The 24,473-nt window shown below is 38.1% G+C and overlaps 1 protein-coding gene across 5 annotated transcripts in view; it reads left to right on the top strand.

Moving 5' to 3' along the window:
- The window catches only part of FANCC (FA complementation group C), a 278,492-nt gene that overhangs the window by 97,689 nt on the left and 156,330 nt on the right, over window positions 1-24,473 (top strand). For all 5 annotated transcript variants that reach the window (XM_019423448.2, XM_019423449.2, XM_019423451.2 and 2 more), the window contains 2 exons: window positions 585-669; window positions 6,206-6,300. In XM_019423448.2, coding sequence (XP_019278993.2) covers window positions 585-669; window positions 6,206-6,300 — 180 coding nt within the window. The remainder of the gene's footprint in view (window positions 1-584; window positions 670-6,205; window positions 6,301-24,473) is intronic.

Here is a 24,473-nt window from a genome sequence, read left to right as displayed (position 1 = left end):
TTAATCTTAAGCTGTTTTCTATTTGGTTGATCTTTTTCATCTCAGGTTTTAGGTTGTTGTAGATTAAGTATGATGTCATTAAGCATGTAGCAACTGAAATGGTAATGAACAGAGATATATATCTTTATGCTTGGGCTGCTTTTATTTCTTTTTACAAGTTCCAGAGTTCTTGTCCTCCCAAACCTTCTTTGAAATAGCCCTAGTGAAGCTGAGTTAGGAATCTCTCTTATGTTAGAGTGAAAAACCAGGTTGAAAACATGGGATCATAGAACTATTAATTGCTCACAATATTTTGTTCACTGTTATGCAGTCTTTGTTATTTTTAAACAAATTGACCTTTCCTAAGTATGAGTAAAATAAAGTTAATTTGTATCAAGATTTTACATAAATGTGCTGTACATTTTAGTTTTGGTGATGTGGTTTAAGGATGAAATAAGATGGTTACTTGTTAAATTTTATTTGAATCTCCTACTTTTCCAAAATACATACTAAACATTCAAACTCCCTCAACCTGTAGTGTCAGTTCAACCTTTCTAAGTTGCATATTGTCTTTTTATTGACCAAAACGTAACTTTCTTTTACAGGATTCAAATATGATCATTGAAAGATTTCCCACAATAGGTCAACTGTTGGCAAAAACTTGTTGGAATCCTTATATTTTAGCATTTGGTAAGAATCCAAAGCCTGTCCTCTCAAAATATAAACTTCTAATGATAATTTTAATCTTTGCATTGTTTAACAAAATACAGAGTTTCAAATTATAAATTTTCTCCTATTTTTTATGAAACAGCTATTCAAATGTATTCATTGTTCCATTAGAAAGATAGCATCCTTTTCTTGTCCATATATGTTTGGATAGATAATCACACACACACGCGCACACACACACACACACACACACACACAGATCTGTAAGAAAATAGGACTCCTTATATTATAGAGTAGACTCTTCGAGATGATTATCATAACTTCATTTTTAATTCAGTATAAAATGGTTATAATAATGAAATAATTTCTTGTTTCACAATTTCACATTAACTTGCACACTACTGTTTTCCATGTGTAAAGTCATTCTTTAATATCTGAATCCTCCTATGGCCCTGACATTATTTAGGGGTAACATTTTGGTTTTACCTAAGGTGAAGAGGAACCTGGGGACACATTGGGGGAGGTGTTCTTTCCCTGACCTCCTGTCTACCTGTCCAGCCTCATTTCCTATATAATCCTCTGCAACCACACCACACACATGGTAGCCAGGTCAAGTTACTAACAGTGCCTTGAAAGCACATGATATCAGGGCCTGCAACATGTGATTCCTTTGTTTGGAGCTCTGTTCTCATCTCCTGTCCTCTTAAACTTTCTTTGAAATAGTCTTGCTTGGGGCTGCTTTAGGAGCTTCTTTAAGTCTCTTCGTAGCTGATAACATCCCCCTTAACCATAAAACTTACTATACTGTTTTGTAATTATTGGTTTGCCTGTCTGATGTCCTGGAAGACTGAATGCCTCTCAAGAGCAGGAACTGTGGTTTTAGTTCTTTTTGTCATCCTAGGGCCTACAACAGGGTGGAGGAGGCACATCTGAAGGTGTACAGTTGAGGTTTATTGCCTTGACTTGGCTAGTTTAATATTTACTTTTCATATTGTTTAAAGTCAAAGACTAATTGCATAATATAATGAGATGAGAATAAAAAAACAAAGTCAGTATTACCCTATGATATTTTAAAGAATTGTACAATTTCTCTTTCCTAGCCTATTATAAATAATTATAAGAAACATGAACTCAGTGGGGAAGAGACAGGGCTGCATTAGGTCCCGGGAGCATATATACATGGATGCACTACACAAACTCACTCACTCTGTCCCAACCCTCATCTGTCCCTCTTCCTCTCCACTTAGTCCTCTTGCTTCCCTTCCCCTTTGAGTGGACGCTTCCTCCCCTACCTTTCCCCAGCTTGTTGAAGTTCTTGATCTAATATGGCCGAGTCATCACTGTATTTGCCCACCAGGGCCATACATACCTGCCCTAAGTTCATATATTTTGACTAGGCCAGTGTTTCTCAAATATCCTTGACCAGAAATACATTTTCTGTACATGTATACATGTATATACGCATACATACATACACACAGACGTGTATACACACACACATTTCATGAAAGGATGCTTGTTTTGATTTTGTGTAGCCACATTCACTATACTATTTTAAAAATAGTCTTCATGACCCCAAATTATTTTTACAACCCCCCGGATGGGTCATGACCAGAAATGTGAAAAACACTGAGCTAGACCAATGATATTAATGGCAGGAGAAAGGAAAAGAAGTTGTTGACTTTCCTCCATTTAAAGGCACCATCCATTGTGAGATACTTCACACATTGAATAGCCACTTTTTAGAAAAATAAATACTACATCCTTTAAGTGTATATGGTGAATGTAGAATACAACTCTAATTCAGAAATGTTAAGATGTGGGGAAGTTTGTGCTATACAATAAAGAAGTGGAATGAGAGGCATTGCTGATGTTGTGCTAGGCACTGTTCTCTGTGGATTGCAGAGTGGATCTGAGTCCTTGATAGTTTTGTGTATTTATTTTGAGACAGAGTGTGAGGTGGGGAGGGGCAGAGAGAGACAGACAGACAGACAGACACAGAGAATTCCAAGCAGGCTCTGCAGAGTCAGCACAGAGCTGAATGTGGCTCTCGAACTCAGGAAACCATGGGATCATGACCTGAACCGAAATCAAGAGTCAGACGCTTAACCAACTGAGCCACCCAGGTGCCCCGAGTCCTTGATAGTTTTGCAGGATAGGCAATTATGGTTTAGAGTAAGTAAATCACTTTCCCCATAATGTAAAACTGATAAAAGCCAGGATCCCACCCCTCTAAAGCCTGCATTGTTGTGATGATCTGGCCTGTGGATCACACCATTGTGGTTGAAGTAGTCTAGTTCTGGCTTTAACACTAGCCAGCCTCACATGAAGTATATATTCACTGGGCAGATATTTGCTAAGCTTTTTTTTTTTTTTTTTTTTGTTCCCCAATATGCCAGGCCTAGGAAAACACGGCTCATAATTTCTGCCCACTGGAAGCATCCAGTCAGAAAAGAGACCTCAGCGAATCAGCCTGACTCAGCCATGGCTTGTGTTGTGGAGCCATGAACAAAGAGCTAAAAGAAAAAGGAGTTTGAGTTGGGGCCAACTCTTAGGGGACAGTAAATGAGATGGGATTTTTCTGAGACAAGCTGCCAGACTTGCTAGGTTTCAGATTCCTTATTTGTAAAAGTGAGAGGCTAGACTGATTTATCCCTATGGCCTTAAACTTGTAAGTGTCTGTGGTCTTTCCTTAGCACCTATCCTCATTACATTGGGCCCCTCTGACAACCAGAAACAAATTCTCCATCTCTTTTTGTTTCAAAGCTTGTGTTATGTTTTGAACTTTGAGCTTCCTGCTTGAGGTGTGCCTTTGGTTCTGAGCTTAGTGGAGACTGACAGGCAACAGAACTCCATGGTGAATCAAGTCTTGCCTATGTTGCTACTTTTGTTTTGCTAGTTGGACATTGTCCAGGAAAGGATCTTTTCTTATGGTTTTAAATTTTATCAAAATCACTTTTTAAATACAGGAAATGTGACAGTTTCTATCAAAGAAAGAAGTAAACCTCTGGTAATGTTAAATGAGAATTGGATCAGAGATAAAGACAATAAGGAAGGAGGAAATTTGGAAATGTAAAGACACCACAAAGAGACCAGAAAAAACATAATAGAAAGGGAGGGTACACCTTTTATTCAGGGTTGTTCTCTGCATAAAATTACAGATTTCACCTTCTTGGAATTCTGGCCGGTTGTTTCTAGTTCTGCCCTCACGATTAAGCATGTAACAGTTATAACCTCACTATTTGCTATTTATTGCTATATAACAATTTGCACCTAAGCTTGGCAGCTTAAAATAATAAATATTTATTGTCTTAAAAATGCTACCTTCACACTTTTAAATTACAGATATAAAGTTTACAGAATTAATTTAGCTTTTCATTTGGAATTTTAATTCAAGATATCAAAAAATAGGGGCGCCTGGGTGGCTCAGTCGGGATAAGCATCCAACTCTCTGTTTTGGCTCAGGTCATGATCAGGTCACGGTTTTGTGAGGTCAAGCCCTGCATGGGCTCTGTGCTGAGAGCATGGAGCCTACTTGGGATTCTCTCTCTGCCCCTCCCCCACTCATGCTGTCTCTGTCTTTCTCAAAATAAATAAACTTAAGTAAAATAAAATATTAGGTGGCAAATGTATGTTGGTATATTGTTTTCCCTTCCACTCATTTTTAGAATCCAAATTTGCACGAAGATCTGCTGTCAGTGACTGCTTGCATGATGAATCCCAGGCATTTTCCCATTTCATTTAACTGCCCTGCAGGATGTCCACTCTGGATCTAGGGGAGGAGACTGACAGATGCCTTCTCCCCTGTAGTGAGTGTTGGAGGCACTCAGGAATAGCAAGTGATGGCTTGCACCTACCTGTAAATACCTAAAGCAAAGTAAACTCATTAGCAGTACATTTCAGTGAATTTCAGTACTTTGAGCAAAGTAAGACACCTCCTAAAGATTGGGTGAACATTTCTCTGGCTGCTCTCTTTCTTTTTTGTTTTTGTGAGAAAAATTAAAAAATGATACATTTGTTGAACTAAATGTGCAGACTCAACACCTAGGGAAAACTTCCATTTTTAGATTCTATTAGATTTAAGTTCCATAAAATAACATTTTCTTTCTTTGTCTTCTCCTTCTCCTCTCCCTCCTCCTCCTCCTCCTCCTCCTCTCCCTCCTCCTCCTCCTCTCCCTCCTCCTCCTCCTCTCTTAGAGGTGAGTGTCTGCTTTTTGGAAATGCTCCCCATTGGGTTGCATTTTTTCTAACAGGGGAAGCCTTATGTAGTAAGCATATCATGGGATCTGCCCAATACCCTGTGACATGAAGATAATTAGAATTTATTCTAATATTTAAAGCATTGGAAGTACAACAGTCACAGTTTTAATCAGTGACATTGGTTCAACCTCAAGAATCCTAGGACCTTCAAAAGTTAAATTACATGATTTGTGAGATAAACTTAAAATAGGCAAGCCAGTGATGTATTTGAGCTAATAAAAACTAGGAAAAAGAAAAATGAATGTCCCTCAGAATAATGCCTGATAAAGTTTGTTCAGAGGTATTACCAGAAGAGCACAAACTTATGATGTTTACGGTGAAAAAAATGGGTTTAAAAATTACTATCAATGTCCTTTGGTGTGTGGTTCAAAGTGCAGAGGTAGCTTGCTGTAGTTTGTATTTTCCTTATTTCTTGTTAATGTAACCCTTAGAAATGCTGTGTTTATGAGATTGCAGAAGGTAAGAAGGTCAAGGGCAGCAGGTGATTCTGCAGTGGATTGAGTCCAGGTGCTTGGTTTCCTCAGCTTCTTCTACTCAATGGCTGTCCAATAAAGGCCATAGTTTCTTGGCTCTAGTTTAGGTACTGACATCTTCCATTTGAGGCATCATTCTTGCTTCCCAGTTGTGTTGTGAAATCTCCAATTGGAATGGACTCAGTTACCAAAAGAGGAAAAAGAAAATGGCTCACTGAGTAAATATTCTTGCCAAGTATAAGATTTCCAAGTTCAGTGTTTTCAATACATATTTGGTAACGTTTTCAATTTTAGAGTAAAGAATGAGGAACATGTAAGAGGCTTCTATTTTATCCAAGCCATTTAGTGCTAAACAGAATATATTTTAAAATGATCATTTTGTTAAATTTTTTTCTAACAAGTGAGGGTATTTTGGGAAATTAGAAAATTAAAAGAGTAAGACAGAAATGTAGACTACTATCTGTAACAGTTGTATTGCCTTAAAAAGGTTGAAATTACTAATGGTTTGAAATATGCTTTGATAGAAATGATCTTGAGAAAAGCCCAGTTCTTTTAGTTATTTCCATCATTCTTTTCTGGCTTTATCAAAAAGGGATTGACCACACAAGAGCTAAGCATAAGTGATCCCAAAACCACAAGAATAAAAAACCCCTGCAAAGTAAAGTTTCACACATGGTCCTGGATGCTTGTTCAGTAACTTTAGTAGTTTGATATTTTCATAAAATATGATAAATATATTTCCTTTAGTATAATGTTTAAAAATTTTTTATACTGATTATCTTTTTGTATTTGCTAAAACCTAATTTTAGTTTTTCTTTTTGCAGATGAAAGCCAAAAAATTCTACTATGGTGCTTATGTTGTCTGATTAATAAAGAACCACAGAATTCTGAAGAACTGAAACTGAACTCCTGGACACGGGTAAGAGTAAATCTTGTCCTGCACTGCTTTGCATTAAATTGATTGTTTAAATGTGCTGCTTTACTAGTGCAGTTCTGTGACATTTTAGAAAATTTTTCAAATACAGGCTTCACTGTCCCATTATCTTGCTGGGTGTAAAGTTATTCAAGAGATTTCATTTTTGCTTGATTGTTAATTCCAGAAGATAGTGGACTTTAAGGTGAACTTTCCCTTGCCTGGAAGACCTAACTAATGTGTGATTTTGTAAAGTTACTTTCAGGTAATTAAAAGAATGTTCTCTCTTTCCTTTAAGCAACTGGTATACTTCAAAAATTGTTTTTCCCTAACCTAGTTTATTTATTTATTTATTTTTCCTACTAACCTAGTTTAAATACTTACATAATTTCTAAGTACTTCTCTGCGTCTCTTGGAATCTAATCTGTAGTAAAACAAAAATTCAGAAAATTCAGTTGCTGCCTTTATGTCCTGAAGTTGGTATCCAGGCCAGGGTGCTCAGACTAGCACCTGGTGCTTGTTGGCTACTGCTGCTTACACCGTCAAATTGGTCAGTCAGATGTGCTAGTGCATGTAGCTGACAGCTTCCTGCACCCCCCTGTCTGTTTCTGCTGTCTCTTGAAGGGCAGGCACAAGTTGGCGAATGTTGTAGGGCTGGGCTGTGGCTGCCCTCACCACTAGCAAGCTGCCTGATTTTTTTCTCATGCCCCCCACTGTCCTGCTGTAACAACCCTAAGGACTTGCTGATGCCTGTCAGACTCCACTTAGTATGCATATGGTTCAGATTAGCTGCTTAGTATTATGAAATCACCCACCCAGGTGCATATGGTTTTGTCTATCAGTCTGACTGGTGATATCATTCCATTCACTGCTTTTTACTATTCCTTTGTTTTATACAAAATTGCCGACTGAGCTGACAAAGACAGTGTTTGTATTTTACTGTTAGATTGAAAGAAGAATTGAAGGGACAGTAGAAGTGAAAAGGTTTGAATCAGGGAAGGAAAGTGTGCAGACTTTAACTGGAAGGTAAGTTACTGTAAAGAACTGAAGAAAGGTGATTTAAGTAGAATTAGGGAAGAAAAGCTATGAAAAACAAGGCTGTATCAACAGAATAACGTATTAGTCTTTAATCTTTTTAATTGTTGCTTTTATAGTTGATGTTTCAATGATTATTTAGAATATATGTTTGTATTCGCTAGCTTATGAAGTTCTGAAATAGGCCATCTAATAAAGTGTTTTTAGGGTGATTGGACTAACTTTCTTCATTTAAACTCATGACTTTATTAGCCTATTTTAAAATTTTTACCTTATATTTTATTCTGTGGATTTCCCTTAATACTGCATCCATTTATCAATAGGTACATATCAAAGTATAGCAGAGGAAGGTTAAATTAGACTTAATTCCTGCTGCATCAGGGAATTCATAGACTGGTAACCAGAGTTATATATAGGTGTGATGGTGACACAGAGGACACTTGCTCAGACTTCAGGGTTTGGAGATGTGTCCTGCAGGAGGTAATATATCAACTGAATTTTGAAGGATGACTAGGAGAGCAGGAATAGAGCTTTAGGAAAGGATATTCTTGTCAGCAGAAAGAGCATGCACAAAGATGGTGGCAAGAAAGCCAATGTCATATTCAGGGAACTACAGGTACTTAGATGTGCTTGAGCTTGGGATTTTGTAAGGCTGGTGATGAAGCATGAAACCTTATGTATAATAATAAGTTTTTCTTCTATTTTGAGTCAGTGGGGAAACCAAAGTATTTTAAACAGAGAAATCATCTGGCCAGGTGTGAATTTTAGAAGCTTAACAGCAAAGGGAAGTTGATTTGGAAGGAGCAGCGATAGCATTTTGGAAGCTATAGTAGTGATCAAGTGAGAAATCATGCAGGCCTGAATGAAATGGAGAAGAGGGGCCAGATTTATAATATGAATGAGGTAAATATTCAAAAGGTGTAATGGCAGGCTAAGTGCAGATCGCTTAAGTGTAGGTGGAGTCGAGCATACCCTTCTTAGGAGAAGAGCTGATTTATACTTAGAAGGTTGACAGTCTTCAGGGTATGGGAACAGTGGAGCCTTGGGTGAGGGTGAGGTTGCCCAGGGCAATGGGAAAGGGAAAAGGCCTGGGACAACCCTGGGAGACACTGGCATTCAGGGAGAGAGTGGAAGAATAAGCTACCCTGTAGGTTAAAAACAGGGAGTCAAAGAAGTAAAGGAGAGAAGCAGCAGTGTTTTGAGAAGGAATGAGTGGTCATTCATATCTGATGCTATGGTGCAGCAATGTCCAATGCAAATAAAATACATACTACATGGATAATTTAAATTTTCCAGTAGCTGCTTTAAGAAACAAAAAGAAATAAATGAAATTAATTTTAATAATATTTTATGCAACTCAGTATTTCCAAAATACTATCATTTCAACATATAATCTATAAAAATTATTAACGAGATTATTTTATAATCTTTTTGCACTAAGTCATGGAAATCCAGTGTGTGTGTTACACTTACATTTTACATCTACATGTTACATCCTAATTTTCACTGGGAGTTTTTTTAATGCTTGTCTATTTATTTTGCAAGAGACAGTGTACCACTATGAGTACTGGTACTCATGAGGGAGAGGCAGAGAGAGAGAGGGAGAGAGAGAATCCCATGCAGGCTCTGAGCTCTCAGCACAGAGCCCAACACGGGGCTTGATCCCACCACTGTGAGATCATGACCTGAGCTGAAATCAAGAGTTGGACACTTAACCTACTGAGCCACCAGGTGCCCCTCCCTGGAAATTCTTGATCTGTATTTCAGTTTCACAAAATTTACAGTTGAAAGAGTAGGTTCATATACCCAAATTGTTACAGAGAAACTTATGACTGAACCAAGTGTCAGTTTTTAAATTTAAATTTAATTAAAATTTAAAAAATTAAAAACTTCCTTCCTTCATCGTACTCACTACATTTGAAGTGTTCAGGAGCTACGTGTGGCTAGTGGTCACTGTATTGGACAGGGCAGCTTAGAGCATAAAGCAAGGTAAGGATTGAAAAGCAGTGCTTGGATTTAGCCTCTAGGAGGAATGACCTGGGTGGGAATGGGTTGAGTGGGAGGTGCAAGGAAGTTGCCAGATTGCTATAGTTTGAGGAATGAAGGTAGTAAGGTAAGGAAGTGGAGATGATAAACTTTGGTTACTTTTTGAAGAAACTTAGCCCTGAAGGAGGGAGATAGGAGGTGGTAGCCAGACCAGATCATACAGTTGACTTTATTGAAATTGAGAAGTCCTGAATATGCTTTACCCTGAAGAGAAAATGCTAGTAGGGAGGGGTCGAGGGCATATGAAATTGGGAAAAGTTTCCCTCCTCAACGTATTAGGCATGCCTGTAATATTACCTGATAAAAACATGTATAAGAATAATACTGTTTAACTTTTAACAGTCTAAAGCTAATTGCATATACCTATCACAAATCAGTACCCACACAGTTGTATATTTTTTGGCCATAATTGCAGTAAGACAGAAGATGTTTGTTGGTTTATGAATCAGTTGTACTTGTCTTGGATATACATTTATCTTAGAAGTGACATTTTCTTCCTAAAAGTTTTAGAAGGACATATTATACATTAAGTATATGTAACTTGTCATCCAATATCCTTCTGAAAATTATACAAGTCATATATATTTTTTTGATTTTCTATACCTTTATTTGCTTTCTTTTTTTTAATATGAAATTTATTGTCAAATTGGTTTCCAGACAACACCCAGTGCTCCTCCCAACAGGTGCCCTCCTCAATGCCCATCACCCACCCCCCCACTCCCCATCAACCCTCAGTTAATTCTCAGTTTTTAAGTCATATTTTAATAACATTTGTTAGTTCACTCAATGAGCATTTATTTATCTCGTGCCTGCTACATGTGCTAAGCAGTTCTAATTGTGGTAATAAAATCTTGGGTCATTCTGTATTCCTGGAGCATCACAAGTGTGATTGAAACAGCCTAAGTCAAAAAGTAAGAATTTCTTCCGTAAACTCTAAACTTTAGTAAAATTCAGATTATTAAATTTGAAAATGTTAGATTGAGTTGTATAAGTTGTATTTTTAGAGCAGAGATGAAATAAGGGGCGCCTGGCTGGCTTAGCTGGTGGAGCGTGTGACTCTTATCTTGGGGTTGTCCTTTCAAGCCCCATATTGTACTTACAACAATAAAATCTTTAAAAAAAAAAAAAAGAACAGATGAAATTAAAATTACTTGCTGGCCATATGCTAGCATATGTTAACATGTTATGTTGGAAATATATTAATACAATGTGGGGTGTTTTTTTTTTGAAGTTTTACTGGTAACCTCAAATGTACCATCAAATAACTACCTCAGTGGCTATTCTTAAAATTTAGAGATTTATTGAAGTCACAGGACTCTTTTACATCTTTTCAGAATACTTGATTCTTGTAAAACTTAGTTTTACTGGTGAATCAATTGAACAGATATTTTTTGAGCACCTACTGTTTGTAACAGAAGCTGAGGATACAGTAGTGGATTTAAAGATAGTCTGTTCTGAGAGTTTATAACCCAAGGGGCAGATCTCCAGGCCTGCCACATTTAGGAGATACCTGTCCTTCTGGGCAAGACCATACCTCTGTAATTTTTATTTTGAAGAGAAGAAAACAACAGAATACCAGGGGTAAGTTCAGTTAAAAGGGTTTTACTTTGTCTTTTTTCCCTTTCAAAGTGTAATGCTAAGCAGTATCCAGATGCTACATGTATTGCTTTAGTCTTCTACTTCATCCCTCTTAAAAAAAAAAAAAAACAAACCCACATAACTTTTAATTTTTTTTTTTAACATTTATTTATTTTTGAGAGACAGAGAGGGACAGAGCATGAGCAGGGGAGGGGCAGAAAGAGGGAGACACAGAATCTGAAGCAGGCTTCAGGCTCCAAGCTGTCAGCACAGAGCCCAGCATGGGGCTCGAACTGACGAATGGGGAGATCATGACCCAGGCCGAAGTTGGACACTCAACCGACTGAGCCACCCAGGTGCCCCCACATAACTTTTAAATTTTAAAATCTAACACATGTGCAGAAAAGTGCATCAAGCATAAATGCCAAGCTTAAAAATCATTGCAAAATAAATACCTTTGTAACTACCACCTAGGTCCGGAAATAGAGCATTACCTGCCTCTTATAAGCTCCCTGCCCCCAGGTGCTCCTTCCTGCTTCTGTGCTCCTCTCTCCCCCTCTGGTGGTAACCACTAGTCTAGCTTTTATTTACATTGCTTTATGGTTTTACCACTTAATTATGGAGTTTGGCTTAAGATTATAACTTGATATAAATGAAATAATATGCAATATATTGTTATGTGCTTAACTTACTTTGTTCAGTATGATGTTTGTAGGGTTCACCCATGATCTTGGATGTATTTGTCACTTGTTCATTTTCACTACTGTAGAGTATTCCATTTTATCAATGCACTATAGTGTGTTTATCCATTCTACCTTTGATGGGAATTTGTTTCTGGTTGGGGAGAATTAGGAACAGAGTTGCTGTAATATTCTTTCCTGTATATCCAAGTTTCAAAGCATGTATTTTTTTTTTTAATGTTTATTTATTTTTGAGAGAGAGAGACACACACAGAGAGCACAAGCCTGGGGCGGGGGGTGGGGGGGGGGTGGTGGGGAAGCAGAGAGAGAAGGAGACACAGAATCTGAAGCAGGCTCCAGGCTCTGAGCTCTCAGCACAGAGCCTGATGCAGTGCTCAAACCCATGAACCATGAGATCATGATCTGAGCCAAAGTCGGCGCTTACCCAAGTGAGCCACCCAGGTGCCCCTATTTTTTGTTTTGTTTTGTTTTTTAGAGAGAGAAAGAGAGAGAGAGAGAGAGAGAGAGAGCATGCACAAGCAGGGGGAGGGGCAGAGGGACAGGCAGAGAGAGAGAATCTTAAGCAGACTCCACACTCAACATGGAGCCCAATGTGGAGTTTGATCTCACAACTGTGAGATTATGATCATGAGATCATGACCTGAGCTGAAATCAAGAGCCAGATGTTTAACCGACTGAGCCTCCTAGGCACCCCACAAAGCATGTATTTTATAAAAAACTACAGAGGAAAAGAAGAGCAGCTGGAGAAGGAAAGGATGTGTTTTGTACATAACTTCAAACAAATACTTGTGAACATGCCTTGCACATGCCCTGTTGTGTCAAAATAAAGAGCATGCAAAAAAAAAAAAAGTGGAATTGTAGGTTATTTAATATGTATATCTTTAATTGTATTAGCTCTTACTAAGTTGTTTTCCACAGTGGTGGTACCAGTTTAAATTGCTATGATGAATGTGTAAGAGTTCCGTAGCTTCCTGGTCACTTGGCATTGTCAGACTGTTAAAGTTCAGTTATTCTAGTAGATGCATGTGGTAGTGTCTATTATGGTTTTAATATTTCCCTGAAGTATTTCCCTGAAGTTGAGCACGTGTTTGTGGAATTCCTGTTCAGATTTCTTAATAACTTTTCTACTTGGTTGTCTTTCTTACTGATTTGTAGAAATTCTGTAGATGTACTGAATCTAAGCACTTTTTTAATTTATATTTATTGTGACTATTTTTTTCCACCTTGTGGTTTGTGTTTACATTTCTTTATTTTCTTTTAAGGAAGACATTTTAAATTTTATTGTAGTCAAATTTATCAATCTTTCCCTTTGTGGTTAATAATTTTGTATTTTGCTTAAGAAAATTTTCCCCACTGCAAGGTCATGAAGACCTTCCATATTATTTTCTAAAAGTGTATTGATTTGCCTTTCCCATTTAGGTCTGTGGTCCACCTGTAACTGTTCCTTTGTATGGTCTAAATAGGCATCCATTTTCACTTTGCTTCCACACGGATACCCACTGTCCCAACACCATTATTGAGTTCTCTCCTTGCCGGTAGATGGTGCTACCTTTGTCATAAGTCAAGCATCTTTGTATTTGCACATATTCTAAATCTCTCCATTGGTCTCATTGATCTGTGATGATTAATTTTGTGTCAACTTGACTGGGCCATGGGGTACCCAGATATTTCATCAGACATTATTCTGGGTTTTTCTGTGATGTATTTTTGAATGTGATTAACATTTAAATAGATTAAGTAAAGTAGATCATTCTCCCTAATGTGTGTGGGTATCTCATCCAATTAGCCAAAAAGGCTAAACCCTCCTCTGAGGGTTTTCTTTGTATTGGAATCTAATAAACAGTGTTTTTTAAGTGAACCCCAAATTGTATGTTTTGTTATTTTTGGTGTAACACATCATTGTCAAGGCATTCTACAGTCCTGACTTTTTAGAAAACTAGTGGTTTCAGAGATGCTGGTATTGTATATAGCAAGTTGCAAGACAGGTAAGGGGCTTAGAGGAGAAAGTAGGTTTGGAACAAGTGCACTTGGGACTGGCCAGCCAGGGGACAGACACTGGTACTTGGGAAATGTGATTGTGTCTACATTGTAGATAATTTCTATTATTATTCATTTTCGTGTTGTTTGGGATTTGAAAATGCTAGCTTGGCTCAGTTCAGATGTTGAAACCTCGGGAAAGAATTATTGCCCAAGTTTTAAATGGCAATTTAAAAGGGAAAATATCATATTTCTTGTGGTCAGTTAGTAAGACAATAGAGGCAAGGTAAAATTCAGGGACAAGGCTGGAGATGCTGGAGATTTCTCTTCCATACCTCTACTCTGGAAAAACATTGGCAATCCTGTATGACTGTGATCTCTTTTGTTTTGGTTTTACTTTCAAAGTAACAAACATAGAACTAGTATCTTTTTCTTTGAATTTTTGTATTCACACATACAGTGGACAGTAATTAATTGCTTTCCCAGTATCTATCTCTGTCCTTTCTTACCTTCTTCTTTTTTTTTTAATGTTTTTATTTATTTTTGAGACAGAGAGAATGAGCAGGGGAGGGGCAGAGAGAGAGGGAGACACAGAATCTGAAACAGGCTCCAGGCTCCGAGCTGTCAGCACAGAGCCTGACGTGGGGCTTGAACTCACAGACTGTGAGATCATGACCTGAGCTAAAGTCGGACGCCCAACCAACTGAGCCACCCAGGCGCCCCTCCTTTCTTACCTTCTTCTAGTACCCTGCATTTCTCAGCTGTGCACTGTGCATCTGAGGTGAGACTCACTGCACCAAGGTCTTAAGGTTAGTCTTACCTTGCTTAACCAAGACCACCCTTCCCCTTTCCCTGGCCACAGTGATTGATCAAGATGGACTTATAGCCCACATTGGAAAGACAGTCCTACACCTTTTGTTTCAATGGTTGGGGAATTAGATTTGTATCTTTACTGCTGAACATGAACTAGGTAGCGCATAGTCCCTGAAGTTGCTGTCAGTCATTGTGGGACCACGAGGACAGAGCCTGCCTAGGAAAAGAGTTAGTCCTGAGGAAACACAGCTGAAAAAAGGAGAAAGAGGGTCGCGTTCGGGTTGGTTTTGTTTGGGCCCAGGACCAAGCCACTCCTGGACTTCAGTGCTCTAATACATTCCCTTTCCTGTCGAAGCCAGTTTGGTTTAGAGGTTTGTTTTGTTTTGTTTTTCTCTAGCAGCCAACAACATCCTAATGTAGAAAACAGACTTGTTTGGGGTCTTCATAAACTATTTTTTTGAAGGGTTTCGAAACTCAGGTATATGTGTACGCAGTTGTAAAAGAAAAAAAATCTTATTTCCTCAAAGGATACTATGAATAAATAGTGAATTTGACAAAATATTTACAGCTGCTTAAAAGTTGCTTTAATTCATACTTGGCTCAGAGTCGTTTTCCACCACCACTGATTATGAAGATGTGTGTTAAAGAAGTCATCCTGGGAGAAGATGGCAGCATCATGGCAGCATAAGATGTTCTTGTTTTTGTTCCTGCTAATCATTTAAAATTCGACATTTTTCCGTGAACAGAAATGCCTGTGTGGGAGCTGTGAGATCCAGTAGCATATGCCAAGGGACCCAAGTGGAGTCTCATCCACTTTTGTATCAGGTAATAGGACAGACAGACCCCAGTTTGGGCTGTGGACCTGGCTGGAGCCTGTGAACTGGCTTCAGCCCCACAGCAGAGGCACCTGGAAAACGCTGACTTAAGCAGATACCCACAGATGCCAGAGCCTTGTACAAGTCCAGGTTTCTCTCCCAACTAGGTTACAAGGCCCATGTGAGTAGAGACTTTGTTCTAAAAGTGTAGAACAGTATCTGCCGCGTAGTAAATATTCAGTGATTATTTGCTGAATAAGTGAATAAATGAGTATGATTTTAGATGGTAAATGCTAGTGGTGGTGGGGTTCCACTTGGAAAGAAGATAGTGAACAGACAGAAGGTTGGGTATAGTCGAAAAAGAATGATTATTCCACTTAAGCTTGGGAAGAAAAAAAAAGCTTAGGGAGAAAAGCAGAAATTAAGGTTAGAAAAAAAACAGTTTGGGAAAAATTTTGGAAGGCCATGAATGCCAGTTTGTGAGCTCATTCATAAATTAGCATAGGGCAATGGAAGGAGCTACTGAAAGTATTTTAACTGTGGCATTGGGAGAGGGGCATTTGTTGTGATTCATATGCTTCCCTGTTTTCTCCCTTGCTCTCCTCTAGTCTTTTTTTTTTTTTTTTTTTTTTTTTCAACGTTTTTTATTTATTTTTGGGACAGAGAGAGACAGAGCATGAACGGGGGAGGGGCAGAGAGAGAGGGAGACACAGAATCGGAAACAGGCTCCAGGCTCCGAGCCATCAGCCCAGAGCCCGACGCGGGGCTCGAACTCACGGACCGCGAGATCGTGACCTGGCTGAAGTCGGACGCTTAACCGACTGCGCCACCCAGGCGCCCCACTCTCCTCTAGTCTTTCGCAATCCTTCATTCATTTATTCCATAAATGTATCCTGAGTGCCTACTGTGTACAAGCAGATATTGGGATATGAAGGCCTTGCCTTGAAAGATCATGTGGTTTTGTTGTAATTTAACAAGTGAAGGAGTAGACGAACAGCATATGGAAGGTACTGTGGTAGCCCAAAGAAAAGGAGAAAAACCCTTGTTGGGAGCTGGGGAGGTTTATAGGGCTGGCCAAGAAGGCTTTCAGAAGATGACAGTTGAGGCCAGGGGCATACATGGAACTGGAAGAACTGAGAGTGATATGAGATGCATGTAGGAGAGGCGGCAAAGAAAAAGCTAGAAAAGGTCTTCCTGGTAATGATAATAAGAACGGGCTATCCCATGTGTCATATACTGACTAGGCATGAGAGTTAGGGCTAGATCCTGAGGGCTCAAGTGGCCCACAGTAAAGAATGTCTGTCCTTAATCTGGGAAGCAAGGATTTTAATTGGAGGGGTTTAAATTGGGAGTGAGGGACACTTATATGAATATGAATTAGATAGTGACTTAAATGCTGAAAATACATTTGAGAGTATAGGAGGGCAGGACTTGGTACTGATTGGTTGTTAAGGAATGGATAGAGGAGCAGTTAAGGATAATGTTGAGATTTTAAGGGAGTAATAAATAACACTTCCATCTTCTGAGTTAGGAACTAGTTGAGATACATCAGAGTTAGGTAGTTGGTTATGAAACATTAGTCCCTTAACTCTTAAAACAGATTTAAGAATGTAGCTTATGTCTATGGTTCAGTCGGGCCCATCTACCTATGGTAGCCAAGTCAGCTAGTCACAGCTAAGATGGACCACAATAGACCTACCTGGCAGGGAATGAGCCTTCCTGGCTAAGCATGGTGCAGCAGTAGACCAGAACACATACTTTGTGCAGGTAAGGCAAGTTGGAAAGACAGAGAGTCGGGAGAGGAATGTGTGGTGCTGGGCATTTTTAGTTTCTTCTCCCAAATTGACCAACTAGTTCAGTTCTTTTGGGGAGAAGAGAGTGACAGGACTGAGAGATGATGTCATAGGTTGGGCTTTCTGGAAATCTGGCCTTGAGATGGAGAGTGCAGGGGGTAATAGCTGTGGAGGGGAAAGGAGGGATGCAGGATTGTGCAGAGGAAAAAAATTCAGCTATAGTGCAGTCTCAGTGGAGACCTCCCCTGTGACTACAGGGACAGAGATAGGAGACCCTTCAGAGCTTGCCTGCTTTTGGGACAGGAGGGCTGGGCCTTAATGCCTCTGCTTCCATCAATCATTCGAATGTGGCCATTGTGGGAAGGAGGTGTGACCTTGGGCAAGGCAGAGATGGCTAAGAATGATATGGATGTGACATCACAACATCCTTCGCAGATACCCAAACTGTTCCTAAAGCTTTTTGCACCTAAGGAGTGAGGTGGACATTCTTTCTTCTCTGGAAACGTGAGGATGGGCAATTTGTTTCCCTCTAATCTAACAGAGAACTCCTAGGTTTTTGACTTGAACATCGTGGTGGATGGTATGACCATTAACTGAGAAATATAAGGGAAAGATGTGGCAGAATCCCTAAAATAAGCCAACTAAGAATGTACAAGAGGGAGGAGGAGGAGATCTGGTAGCCCAGCAGCTGTTGCATATTCCTGTCCTGTACCATCTTCCAGGACCATGGCATGCAGAGGCCCTGTTTTCTCTCTTGCCTTCCTCACTGTCATTTGGTTTCCCTTTACCTCTTGGGACTTACATAATGCAGAGACTGTAATACAAATTGAGTCCTCTTCCTTTTCCTGTCTGTTATTCAATAGAACTGGCTGGGAACACGCAACTGAAAAAGGGAAAGCGTGGAAAATTTCTTTATAGCTTTGTAAATGTGTTTTCCCCAGGGCTTTTGGAAACCACTGAAGCTGTCTGCCATACTGTGTTAGGGCAGTGATATCTAGTAGTAGGTACTGGCAGCAGGTACTTCAGTAACTCCATGAAATAGCATCTGGCTTATTAAATATCATGTTCTTATTTAGTCTGATAAAGTTTCCTCAGCATTTCATGGTTTTGCAATATAAATATGGTATTTAGCATCTTGCAGCATTCTGGAAACTGTGCAAACCCTGCTATTGTTATTCCCAAGTATTTTACATCCATTCGATGTGATCAGCTGTTCATTCCACACACACACGAAGTTGAATTGTCAGTGTTTATCTTTCTGTATTTTAGGGAGTGGTAACTGTCTCCTGAATCATTAATGTGAAGACACTGAACTTCCTGGAATAAAAATTTGCTTCCTCTGAGAGGGCAAAATGAGATACCATTTGTGTTCTTGGCTAGGTTTTTCTTTCTCATTTCATTTAGGTGGATTTCTAATTCTAAATTGTAGCAGATTGTTTTTTAGTAAGATGCTGCTGCTCAAATAGGCCAGATCAAGACATTTATTGCCAATTAGGAACAGGATGTTTGAGATGTTTGGTGATGTTCTCCGGATGACCTGTTTTATGTTTTCTGTTTATTTTGTTTTATTTTTGTTTTATGATCATGTTGGCTTTTCCATTAAACTATAACTTTAATTGACTTGGCTTGGTTAATAGAACATTGACCAGATCCCCTTCTGTAACTCCCAGCCTTCTCCCTATTACAACCCCCTCACCCAGTTCTCCTGTTGTGCCCCAACCTCAGTCTGGAGTAAAAGGGGAATTTTTAGGTCTGTGTGTTACAGGTATAATATATGTTTCTAAGATATAGGCTCACTGTGTTTCAATCTAAATTTTCTGGATAGTGCTCCTTGGGCTATTTTGGGATAAATCCCTATGAAAAGTAAATTTAAACAGTAATGTCTATAGTAGAGTTATTTCTTAGTGAATAGCCACCATTGAGGGCCATGTGGATGTCTGCACTACATGTGGCGACATGATCTGTACATCTGTTTTGAAGTTCAGTTGTTTCCCAGACCACATGTGCATTTCTTTAGGAGGCTGACATCTATCCCTCCCAAGATCCAGGCATTGTAAGCTGGTAACTATAACTGGCTTACTCTCTTTGACCTAGAGATTGTTACACTTTATCTTAGTTTGACTGTTGTTCCTATCAGATCTGGTTCTGTTTAATATTGACAACATTGGAGTTTCTATAAATTAGCAGCATAGCAAAAGAACCAGGCATATTTAAATCCATAAATCTTGATTTCCAGGTATTTTAAAGGCTTTGTGGTTTAAGTAGTCCTTCACTCAATGGTAGACGTAAGCAGTACTTACAAAAATGCTGGCTATCAGGCAGCTTTTGTAGCTCAACTGGAACTAAAAAATAACCTCACATGAGTCACTCTTTTAAGAATCAGGAAATCCAGATCTCTTCTGGCTCTGCTAGTGAAATATTACATAAATTATATACCTTGTTTCCATATCTTAAAAAAGGAGAATACTACATGATTCTACTTACATGGGGGTATATCTAAAGTAGTCAAATGGATGGAAACAGAGTAGAACATGGGAGTTTCTAACGTAGTCATATTCATGGAAACGGGATGGAAAAGGGAAAAGGGATTTGCTTAATGGGTATAGAATTTAGTTTTGCAAGAAGAAAAGTTCTGGAGATCTGTTGCACAATAATGTGAATATACTTAACACTGTTGAACTATATATTTGAAAATGGTTAAGATGGTAAATTTCATGTTACGTGTTTTTTATCACAATTTAAAATTTTTTTAAGAAACTTTAATGGATAGTGTTACTGTTAGTTGAGTGCTTAGTATGTGTTTTAGATGAATTATGTTACTAAATGTTCACAACTCCATGAAGACCGGTATCATTACCCTTTGTTATAGACAAGAGAGTTTAGATTTAGAGAAGTAACTTACTGGCTAATGAGTGGCAGACCATTTTGGAGCTAGGTCTGACTCTAAAGCCACTCAAAAAATACATTGCCGCCACCTAAACTTAAGCCAGCCTATCTCTAAGGCTTTTTAGCTCTGGAATCTATGATTCTATGATTCTGAGATGTCTTAGGGACCCTGCAGAGATCCTTCAAGTGAGGAAAAAGAAAGTTCAAATGTTTAGGTGTTCAAAAATCACCCGTTTACCATTTATAGTGAACTAAAATTTCATGTTGGGGGGTGCCTGGGTGGCTCAGTCAGTTAAGTGTCTGACTTCAGCTCAGGTCATGATCTCACAGTTTGTGAGTTCAAGCCCCATGTCGGGCTCTGTGCTGATAGCTTGGAGCCTGAAGCCAGCTTCTGATTCTGTGTCTCTCTCTCTCCCTCTCTCCCCATCCATCATTCGCGTTCTGTCTCTCTTAGAAATAAGTAAACATATTAAAACAAAATTAAAAAAAAATTCATGCTGGATTTAGTCTTTGGTACATCAGTAACACCAAATGCTGTTTATGAGAGGCCAAGTTGGTCTTCAAATGTTAGAATAGTTAAGGGGTTAATAGCGATTACTCGTGTGGAAAGTAGAGACTGAGAAGAGCCTTTACTGTTTTGTTATATTTTTTTCTGCTTTTTGAGTTTTTAGTAACAAGTATAACTTCTGTTTTGGGTTGAATTGTGTTCCCCCAAAATTCATGTACATTCAAGTCTTAAATCTCAGAACCTTAGAATGTGATCTTTGTAAATAAGATCTTTGCAGGTGAATTGATTAGTTAAGATGAAGTCAGCTGAAGTAGGGTGGGCCCCTAATCCAGTGTGACTGGTGTCCTTATAAGAAGGGAAAATTTGGACACAGACATGCACAAAGGCAGAATGCCATGTGAATATGAAAACAGAGATTGGGGTGCTAGCCAAGGAATACCAAAAATTGTCAGGAAACTACCAACATTGATGTCACCTTGATCTCAGAACTCTAGCATCCAGAACTGTGAGGCAATAAATTTCTGTGGTTTAAGCCACTCAGTTTGTGGTATTTTGTTACAGCAGCCCTAGCCAACTAATACAAAATTTGACAAGTGAAAAAGAAAAAAAAGTTAGCCATGACTCCTGGGAGTTTATCCCAAACAGTATGCAAATTAAGAAAAGAAATTTATACATGACGTTCATTTCAATAATTTTTATATTTGGAAAAAAATGAGAAGCAATGTACATGTCTAAAGATTAGTGGATAACTAAATTATAGCATATCTTTTGAAGACATACTATGTTGTCATTTTGTATAGCCTAAGAAATAATGTGAAAAATGTGTATTGTAAAATTAAATGTTGGATGTCAAATTATTTATACAAAACAATAATAGCTGTGCAAAATATATATGCATTGACTAAGATTACAAGCAGAAATGAAAAAGCTTTGTAAGGATAATGGGATATGGGTGGATTTTTCCTTTTAATATTTCTTTTAATTTGTTGCTTTTATTTCATTGAATTATGATAATGTATTGTGGTTATAATATTATCTTAAAAATTGACATTATTGTGGCAAACTTTACATACAATAAAATGTATCCTTTTAAAGTATACAGTTTGCTAGTTTTTATAAATGTATATACATCCCTCTGACCACCACCACAATCAAGAATTAAAACATTTCTGTCATCACAAAAAATTCTCTATTGCCCATTTACAATCAATCACTCTTCAACCCTGGCCTTAGTCAATTACTGATCTTTTTTCTATCACCACAGATTTGCTTTTTTCCTATTATTTCATATAAACAGAGTAATACAGTATTTATTCTTTTGTCTGGCTTTTTTCTTTCAGCATAATGTTTTTCAGATTTTTTCTATGTTGTAGTTTATCTGAGTAGTTGATTCCTTTTTATTGTCTAGTATTCCCTCGTATCAGTACACCATTTTGTTTATCCATTTATGTGTTGATAGCAGTTTGGATTGTTTCTAATTTTTGGCTATTATGAATAAGGTGCTATGAACATACTTGTATAAGTGTTGCATAGTCATGTTTTAATTTCTCATGGATAAATGCTTAGGATTGGAATTGCTGGATTGTGTGTGATACACATATACATAATGGCATAAGAAGCTGCCACATGGTTCACATTCTTTTTCTAGCACTGCATGAGAGTTCCAATAGCTCCACATATTCAACATACACTTAGTATATGTATACTTAATATACTCAGCAACACAGTATACTCAGTTTGTGTTTGTTTTAGTCATTGTCATGGTTGTATAGTGGTCTCCTTTTGTGCTTGTAATATGCATTTCCCTGATGACTTGATGTTAAAACATCTTTTCATGTGCACATGATTCTTTTGTGAAGCGTCTATTCAAATATTTTGCCTAAGAAAAAATTGCCTTAAGTGTAAGCATGCTTTAAAAAATGTTTGTTTGTTTGTTTTGTTTGTTCAGAGAAAATGAAACTCAAGCAGGCTCTACATTCAGTGTGGAGCCCAATGCGAGGCTCATCTCACAACCGCAAGATCATGACCTGAGCCGAAAAGAGTTGGTTGTTTAACTGACTGAGCCACCCAGGCACCTCAGCGTGCTTTTATTTATTTATTTTTTTAATGTTTATTTTAATTTATTTTGAGAGAGAGAGAAAGAGTGAGTGAGAGAGAGAGTGCACCAGCATGGGGAGAGGCAGAGAAAGAGGGGGGAGGGGAGAGAGAGAGAGAGAGAGAGAGAGAGAGAGAGATCGAGAGAGAAAATCCTAAGCAGGCTGTGCACCATCAGCATGAAGACCGACTCAGGGCTTGATCCCACGAACCTGTAAGATCATGATCTGAACCGAAATCAAAGAGCTGGGGGCCCAAATGACTGAGCTTTTGAAAAAATATTTTAGATACTGTTTCTTTGTCAGATGTATATATATATCTATACATACACACACATATATATAGACATATCTATATGTGTGTGTATATATGTATAGACATATCTATATGTGCATATATATGTATAGACATATCTATGTGTATAGACATATACATATGTATATATATCTATATGTATAGACATATATGTCTCATATATATAGATATATATACGAGAGAAAAAGAATATTCACTTCATCTGTGGCTTGCCTTTTCATTTTCTTTTTTTTTCTTTTTTCTTTTTTTTTTTAACGTTTATTTATTTTTGAGACAGAGAGAGACAGAGCATGAACGGGGGAGGGTCAGAGAGAGGGAGACACAGAATATGAAACAGGCTCCAGGCTCTGAGCTGTCAGCCCAGAGCCCGACGCGGGGCTCGAACTCACAGACCATGAGATCGTGACCTGAGCCGAAGTTGGCCACTCAACCGACTGAGCCACCCAGGCGCCCCTCATTTTCTTAATAATACACTACAAAGTCCATAAGTTTTAAATTTTGGTGAAATCTATATTTGTCTATTTTTTTTTATGAATCTTAACTTTTTGTGTCCTCAGAAATTTTAGCCTGTACTAAGTTTATAAAGATTTTTCTTTTGTTTTCTTCCAAAAGTTTTATAGTGTTAGCTTTTATTTATATTTAGATGTATAATCTACTTTGAGTTAACTTAAAAAAATTTTTTTTAATGTTTTATTTATTTTTTTGAGAGAAACAGAGCATGAGCAAGGGAAGGGCAGAGAGAGAGGGAAACAGGATCTGAAGCAGGGTCCAGACTCTGAGCTGTCTGCATAGAGCCCAACGTGGCACTCAGACTCATGAACTGTGAGATCATGACCTGAACTGAAGTTGTATGCTTAACCAATTGAGCCACCCAGGTGCCCCAAGTTAACTTTTTCATATGGATGTGAGGTAGAGGTAGAGATTTATTTTCTAAATTGATATCTAGTTATTCCAGATATATTTATTAACAATTTTTTCAAAAATGCTTCAGAAGATTCTGATTGGAATCTATAAATCAATTTGAGGAGAATTGACATCTTAATATTAAGTGTTTCAACAGAGTAGCATGCTATAGCTGTCTATTTGTATTTCTTTAATTTCTCTCATCAGTATTTTGTAGCTTATAGTATGTCTTTTTTAGTTAAAAAAATGTATTATTATTTTCTAATTCCAGTGTAGTTAACATACAGTGTTCTATTAGTGTCAAGTGTACAATACAGTGATTCAACAATTATATGCATTACTCAGTGCTCATCATAAGTATATTCTTTTTTTTTTTTTTAAGTGTTTATTTTGAGGGAAAAGGAGAACACCAGCATGGGGAGAGAGAGGGGAGAGAGAAGGGAGAGAGAATCCCAAGCAGGCCCATTGTCAGCATGGAGCCCAATACAGGCTCAATCCCATGAACCCGTGAGATTGTGACCTGAGCCCAAATCAAGAGTCGGATGCTTAACTGACTGAGCCACCTAGGTGGCTATATATATTTTCTATCTCTATCTCTATCTCTATCTCTATCTCTATCTCTATCTCTATCTCTATCTCTATCTCTATCTCTATCTTGTCTATCCCCTTGCTTTCAAAGGGCATGTGTCTTTAAGTCTGAAAGGAGTCTCTTATA

This window comes from Panthera pardus, unplaced genomic scaffold (assembly GCF_024362965.1).
Source record: "Panthera pardus isolate Hobbes unplaced genomic scaffold, ASM2436296v1 HiC_scaffold_20, whole genome shotgun sequence".
Classification (NCBI taxonomy): domain Eukaryota; kingdom Metazoa; phylum Chordata; class Mammalia; order Carnivora; family Felidae; genus Panthera; species Panthera pardus.
This window is presented reverse-complemented; position numbering and strand designations above follow the sequence as displayed.